Source organism: Echiichthys vipera, assembly GCF_963691815.1.
Source record: "Echiichthys vipera genome assembly, chromosome: 14".
NCBI lineage: Eukaryota > Metazoa > Chordata > Actinopteri > Perciformes > Trachinidae > Echiichthys > Echiichthys vipera.
In genome coordinates, this window is record NC_139839.1 from 4,947,673 (window position 1) to 4,955,172 (window position 7,500).

General features: G+C 43.1%; 2 protein-coding genes across 5 annotated transcripts in view; both read right to left on the reverse strand.

The window, feature by feature from the left end:
• Window positions 1-3,706, reverse strand: part of nipal4 (NIPA like domain containing 4) — a 12,429-nt gene extending 8,723 nt beyond the window's left edge. For all 4 annotated transcript variants that reach the window (XM_083926433.1, XM_083926434.1, XM_083926431.1 and 1 more), the window contains exons 1-3: window positions 3,573-3,706; window positions 1,106-1,204; window positions 407-544 (exon numbers count right to left, since the gene is read on the reverse strand). In XM_083926433.1, the coding sequence (XP_083782559.1) occupies window positions 407-544; window positions 1,106-1,204; window positions 3,573-3,612 (277 nt within the window). In that variant the 5' untranslated portion in view covers window positions 3,613-3,706. The remainder of the gene's footprint in view (window positions 1-406; window positions 545-1,105; window positions 1,205-3,572) is intronic.
• Window positions 3,707-4,628: 922 nt separating this feature from the next.
• ins (preproinsulin) lies at window positions 4,629-5,147 on the reverse strand (the record flags this gene model as incomplete). Its single annotated transcript, XM_083927198.1, has 2 exons — window positions 4,629-4,801; window positions 4,973-5,147. The coding sequence occupies 2 exons, from the start codon at window positions 5,145-5,147 to the stop codon at window positions 4,629-4,631; spliced, it is 348 nt and encodes a 115-aa protein (XP_083783324.1).
• Between the last annotated feature and the right edge of the window lie 2,353 nt (window positions 5,148-7,500).

The following is a 7,500-nucleotide window of genomic DNA, read 5'->3' on the forward strand; positions in this document are numbered from 1 at the left end:
AAATAAAAATATAATTAAATAAAATAAATAATAAAATAAATAATAAAATAAAAATAGAATTAAATAAAAATAAATAATAAAATAAAACAAATAACAAAATAAAAATGTAATAAAATAAAATAAATAATAAAATAAAACAAATAACTAAATAAAAATGTTATAAAATGACCAAATTATAAAATAAAGCATATCAAATACAAAAGCATAATAAAATAAAAAAATTAATAAAAACATGATAAAATAAAGCAAAAAAATAAATAAATAAAATGAAATAAAAGCAAAATAAAATAAAAACCAAAAATAAATAAATAAGTAAAAATGAATAGAAACATAATAAAATCTAAACCAAATAACTAAGAGTAAAGTCAGTGATGTGGAAGTATTAGGCGTCCTCAGCTGGGCTCACCTGCTCTGGTGCGTCCGTTTCCGGCCAATCGCAGCAGAGCTTTCTTCTTCAGGATCACGCTTCCTCCAATCAGGACGGCCGACAGCAGCGCCAGACCGAGGCCCAGCCAGGGTCTGAAGGAGGCGCCGGAGCGCCCGGCTGCACACACACCAGGGTCAACGAGTTATTATTACAAACAACAGATGCTGATTTGAGCTGCAGGCGCGTGCGTGTGTGTGTGTGTTACCTGTGAGCGTGCTGTTGTCCAGGTCTGTGTGTGTCTGTGTGTGTGTGTGTGTTACCTGTGAGCGTGCTGTTGTCCAGGTGTGTGTGTATTACCTGTGAGCGTGCTGTTGTCCAGGTGTGTGTGTATTACCTGTGAGCGTGCTGTTGTCCAGGTGTGTGTGTGTGTTACCTGTGAGCGTGCTGTTGTCCAGGTGTGTGTGTGTCTGTGTGTGTGTGTGTGTGTGTGTGTGTGTTACCTGTGAGCGTGCTGTTGTCCAGGTGTGTGTGTGTGTGTGTTACCTGTGAGCGTGCTGTTGTCCAGGTGTGTGTGTGTGTGTGTGTGTGTGTTACCTGTGAGCGTGCTGTTGTCCAGGTGTGTGTGTGTGTGTGTGTGTGTGTGTGTGTGTTACCTGTGAGCGTGCTGTTGTCCAGGTCTGTGTGTGTCTGTGTGTGTGTGTGTGTGTGTGTGTGTGTGTGTGTGTGTGTGTGTGTTACCTGTGAGCGTGCTGTTGTCCAGGTGTGTGTAGATCAGCTGATCTCCGGTCAGTGAACACAGAGTCGACTGGGAGCCGCACCACAGCCGCACCGTCGACCCTGCAGACGCCACGTCATTATTATGGGATGTTTAGTGTTCAAAGCATCTGTTAACAGTCATTTTGCATCTATTTTTAGTCATTTTGCATCTGTTAACAGTCATTTTGCATCTATTTTTAGTCATTTTGCATCTTTTTTCAGTCATTTTGCTTCTGTTTTTAGTCATTTTGCATCTATTTTTAGTCATTTTACATCTTTTTTCAGTCATTTTGCATCTGTTTTTAGTCATTTTGCATCTGTTTTCAATTATTTTGCATCCTTTTAAGTTATTTTCTGTCACAAAATGACTAAAACACATGGGGGGTATAAATAAATACAGTACTGTGCATCGTATCACTACTGTGTGTTTTGGCCAAATGAGCCTCGGAGCAAACAGCCGTTATATATATATATATATATATATATATATATATATATATCTGCGTATGGAAGAAAGGAAAATGGCGGAAAATTCTCTTTGTGACCCTCCTCCCGTACAGAATGAATTAAAGTGAACCGTGATCGTTTAGATTTAAACTTGTGTAAAAACAATAAAGAATAAAAACAGTCTGTCTCTGACATGATGACAGAAAATAAAGTAATGATACGGAGGGAGAGAGTTTCACATGAAGGAGCAGAAACATGTGTTTGTCTTTGGTTCAGACCGGTTCCACCGCCGTGCTGACTCAGTGTTTACAGTGTCAACACACACACACACACACACACACACACACACACACACACACACACACACACACACACACACACACACACACACACACACACACACACACACACACACACACACACACACACACACACACACACACACACACACACACACACACACAAAGTTCAAACAAAAAGCAAAAGAGGTTTGTGATTTATATTAAACTTTAAACGTGAAAAACTGCAAAAGACCAAAGTTTCAGTAACTCATCTCATATACGGGAAAAAGTTACGACGGTCTGATGCCTAAGGACGCCCTCCCACTGTGCCTCCGTCCCGTGCCCCGTGCTTTAGGGTCCTTGTCCCCCCCTCCAGGCCCGTTTGTACTCACACTACCTGGGCCTCGGAGAATGCTTCTTGCTGCCTAAACGTCATCATGGCGTAACACGTCACACGCATTGATGACGTCATGGCGATGCGTGGCTTTGTTTCCAGATCTTTCCGTAGACCTCGGAGTTTTTGTGCGTCTTGTCGACTGTTTTTGAATCTTTTCATCGACCAAATCTGCAGTAAACACTCCACCTCCGCATCACACCAAGCGTGCCGCTCCTAGACGTGGTACGGTTGCACTCACATTGGTCAAAGGAACCAGACTTTAGCCGTGAGACGTCCTGGGGCACGGTACGGAGGCACAGTGGGAAGGCGCCCTTAAATGCAGCTGCACGTGATTACGCTGCTCAGCTCTTCTGACTACAGTCATTAATAATTCAGTGAAACACGTTTAAATGTTCTGTTTAGTTTGAACTGCGTCAGACTTCAGTGTTTTTGCTGTTTCGCAGTAATAACGTTCATAAACAGACAGTAAAGTTATTTCTCTCTTTAATTTCTGAACCTTTTTTTATTAAGAAGCTTTTATTAATAAACTCTAAACACAAACGAGTGGCTAGTGAAAACGCTGAGTGGCTACTAACTTTTGAAACCACTCCTTGTGCAAAACCTCGGTTTCAACGGTGATGAAAACGGCTTTAAACTCATGAAAACGATCAAATCTTAACAAATAATCAAAGTTTATGGTTCGAATGACTTTATGGAAGTAAATCTGAATATCTTTACTTTTCAACGTTCAGAAATTCAAGGTTAAAAAAATTCAAATATCAAATATCAGATGCAAAATACAACGTGAAGATTTAAATGTTGTAAATTTAAAGTTAAAAAAATAAACTTCAAGAAATTCAACAGGCAAAATTCAGTGGATGAAATGTTCTGTTTTTTTATATAAAATAGGATTTTAGTTGATGCAGTTTTGCTTTTTTTATTTTTAACTATTTTCAATTATTATTTTAAAATAAAACATGTATTTTTTTGTTGATGTTTTGCTTTTTTCCTTTTTTTAATTTGATTTTAACTATTTTTAATTATTATTTTAATACAAAACTGTTTTTTCGTTGATGTTTTATTTGTTGATGTTTTGCTTTTTTATTTTGTTTTTATTTTTATTTTTTTTTAAATTATTTTTAAGACAAACAGTTTTTCTCTGTTGTTGTTTTATTTGTTGTTTATTAATAAACTATAAACACAAATAAGTTGCCTTAAGCACAGCGACTCTACTGCGCATGCGCAGAGAGACTCACAGCGTCCCAGCCGACCCCGCTCTCCCCAACAGAAGCGCGCGCGCGTGTTATGAACCCCGGTGTGCGCGTGAACCCACGCTCGTTCTCACCGTTGCTGCAGCTCTCGTCGCTCACGTGAACTTCTCGCATCCTGTCGCGTGTTTCCAGAAGAAAAATCCGCCAAAAAACACCGGAAACGAGCTCGTGAGGGGCTCGCGAGCAGGTGAAGCTGGGCTGAACCTGAGGAGGTGCGGCGGGTAAACACGGACACCTGCGCCCCGGAAGCCCCGCCCCCCGGGACCAGCCCGAGGTCACATGACCCCACCACACACACCGGAAGTACAGGTGTGGAAAAACACATACAAACCGGATGTTGTTGTTTTATTTGTTGTTTTTTCATTTTTATTTTATGTTTTATTTCGTATTTTTAACTTTTTATAATTTTTTAATACAAAACATTATTTTGTGTTGATGTTCTTTATTTTTTATTTTATTTTTAACTTTTTTTAATTATTATTTTAATACAAAACTGTTTTTTCGTTGTTGTTTAATTTTTATTTTATATTTTATTTTAATTTTTTTCTGTTTTTCTGTTTTTTTTAATACAAAACAGGATTTTTTTGATAATGTTTTGCTATTTTCCTTTTTTTATATTTTATTTTTTAACTTTGTTTAATTATTATTTTAATACCAAACAGTTTTTTCGTTGTTGTTTTTTCATTTTTATTTAATTTTTAATGTTTTTTTTTAATACAAAACAGGATTAATTTAATTCACTTTTAATTCATTTATTTTAATTATTTTGTTACTGTTGTAAATGTTTACTTTACTTTACATTTATATGTTTAATTAATTGCTAATACTCGTAATTGTATTGGTATCAATGTTGAGTTTTTCTTTTAATAAAGTTTAGTTCTGATTTGCTTTGATTATTTAGATTTTTTGTGTGTGTTCTTTTAAAAAAGCTGCGAAACAAACAAAATTATTAATAAAAACATTCACAGACACGAACAAAGACGATTCAATTCACAAAACTTTATTTTGTAGGAAAAATAATTTCATCCGATTGCCGGCGTCTGTTTTCCAGAGATGACGTCATCTGGTGCGGGGGGGGGGGGGTCAGGCTAGCTGAGATGCTAAGCTATGCTAAGCTAGGCTACAGCGGCTCAGTTGCAGTAGTTCTGCAGGTCGAAGATGTTGCAGGGTCGGTGGCAGCACTGCTCCACGATGCCGCGCTTCACCAGCATCTCCATCTGGTCCCTGAAGGCAAACTCCGCCGCCTCCTGCTCACCGGCGCCCGCCGCCGCCGCTGCTCCGCCCGTCTTCAGAGGGAGGAAACCTGAGGAAGAGACGTGAGGAAGATGACAGGAAGTGACGGAGGGAAGAGGAGGAAGAGGAGGAAGAGTGACAAAAGTGACTCAGATTTCAGAAGTGTTTGTTCCTGTAGAGTGTGGACGCCACGTGGACGCCCGGTGGACGCCGCGTGGACGCCGTGTGTGCGTGCACTCACCGGTCAGAGGGTCAACGTCTCTCTTGGGGTTGTAGAAGAAGCCGCGGTCCCCACACACCAGGTACAGAGCGTCCACCAGGTGAGAGCCGCACAGGTGCTGAGGCTGAGCCGCTGCCTGAGACGACGACACCGCCCACAACACCAGGGACACACACTGGAGCCACAGGGCAACCATGTTGGGACAGAGCTGCACACACATGGAGAGAGAGACACACACACACATACACACACAGGAAGAGAGCCAGAGAGACACACACACAATCACAGAGAGAGAGAGAGAGACACACACATACACATGCACACACACACAGACACACACACACACAGACACAGACACACACACAGACACACACACACAGACGCACACACACACACAGACGCACACACACACACACACACTTTTTATATTCAACAATGAAATAACCCATTTTTACACTGTGATGAAGAGGAGCAGGTGGAGGAGGAAGAGGTAATGGAGGTAAAGGAGTAAAAGAGGAAGAGGAGGAGGAGAAGACGGAGGAAAAGGAGGAGGAGATGGAGGAGGAGAAGATTGAGGAGGAGCAGATGGAGTAAAAGGAGGAAGAGGAGATGGAGAAAGAGAAGGAGGAGGAGATGGAGGAGGTAAAGGAGTAAAAGGAGGAAGAGGAGATTGAGGAAGAGCAGATGGAGGTAAAGGAGGAGGAGAAGACGGAGGAAGAGGAGGAGAAGAAGATTGAGGAAGAGCAGATGGAGGTAAAGGAGAAAGAGGAGATGGAGGAAAGAGGAGGAGGAGGAGGAGGAGGTAAAGGAATAAAGGAGGAAGAGGAGGATGAGAAAAAGGAGGAAGAGGACGAGAAGATTGAGGAAAAGCAGATGGAGGTAAAGGAGTAAAAGGAGGAAGAGGATATGGAGGAAAGAGGAGGAGGAGGAGGTAAATGAATAAAGGAGGAAGAGGAGGAGGAGATGGAGGAGGAGAAGATTGAGGAAGAGCAGATGGAGGTAAAGGAGGAAGAGGAGTTGGAGAAAGAGAAGGAGGAGGAGATGGTGGAGGTAAAGGAGTAAAGGAGGAAGAGGAGATGGAGAAAGAGAAGGAGGAAGAGGAGATGGAGGAAAGAGGAGGAGGAAGAGGAGGAGGAGGAGATGGAGAAAGAGAAGGAGGAGGAGGAGATGGTGGAGGAGGAGATGGAGTAAAGAGGAGGAGATGGAGGAAAGAGGAGGAGGAAGAGGAGGAGGAGATGGTGGAGGAGGAGATGGAGAAAAGAGGAGGAGATGGAGGAAAGAGGAGGAGGAAGAGGAGGAGATGGTGGAGGTAAAGGAGTAAAGGAGGAAGAGGAGATGGAGGTAAAGGAGTAAAAGGAGGAAGAGGAGATGGAGGATAGAGAAGGAGGAGGAGATGGAGGAGGTAAAGGAGTAAAGGAGGAAGAGGAGCAGGGAGTCACCTGTGGAGGATGATGATGATGAAGAGGAGGAGGTGAAGAGCAGCAGGAGCAGCTGAAGTTCTGAGGAAGAAGTGAAGAACTGCTGCTGCTTTATACTGAAGACCCCGGACACGCCCACTGAGACAGTGTGTGTGTGTGTGTGTCTGTGTGTGTGTGTGACAGCGTGTGTGTGTGTGTGTGTGTGTCTGTGTGTGTGTGTGTGTGTGTGTGTGTGTGTGTGTGTGTGTGTGTGTGTGTGTGTGTGTGTGTGTGTGTGTGTGTGTGTGTGTGAGTGTGTGTGTGTGTGTGTGTGTGTGAGTGTGTGTGTGTGTGTGTGTGACAGCGTGTGTGTGTGTCTCTGTGTGTGTGTGTGTGTGTGTCTATCTGTCTGTCTGTGTGTGTGTGTGTGTGTGTGAGTGTGTGTGTGTGTGTGTGTGTGTGTGTGTGTGTGTGTGTGTGACAGCATGTGTGTGTGTGTGTGTGTGTGTGTGTGTGTGTGTGACACAGCGTGTGTGTGTGTGTGTCTCTGTGTGTGTGTGTGTGTGTGTGTGTGTCTATCTGTCTGTGTGTGTGTGTGTGTGTGTGACAGCATGTGTGTGTGTGTGTGTGTGTGTGTGTGTGTGTGTGTGTGTGTGTGTGTGTGTGTAATGAGCCGACCTGATGATCACCTGTTATTGACCTTTCGGCCAATCAGCTGCTTCTGCTTAACTCAGCGGAAAATCCTCATCAGCGTCTTTAAATATATTTGTGTATAAACACAATTTTATATTTATATATTTATAAATATATAAATATAATCTGTGTTTAGAGACTTTTCTGGTCCTGGTCCTGGTCCTGTTCCTGGTCCTGTTCCTGTTCCTGTTCCTGGTCCTGGTCTTGGTCCCAGCCTGGTCTTGGTCCTGGTCCTGGTCCTGGTCTTGGTCCTGGTCCCGGTCCCAGCCGTTCCTGGTCTTGGTCCCAGCCTGGTCTTGGTCCTGGTCCTGGTCCTGGTCCTGTTCCTGGTCCTGATCTTGGTCCCAGCCTGGTCTTGGTCCTGGTCCTGGTCCTGGTCTTGGTCCTGGTCCCGGTCCCAGCCGGTCCTGATCCCGGTCCCAGCCGGTCCTGGTCTTGGTCCCAGCCTGGTCTTGGTCC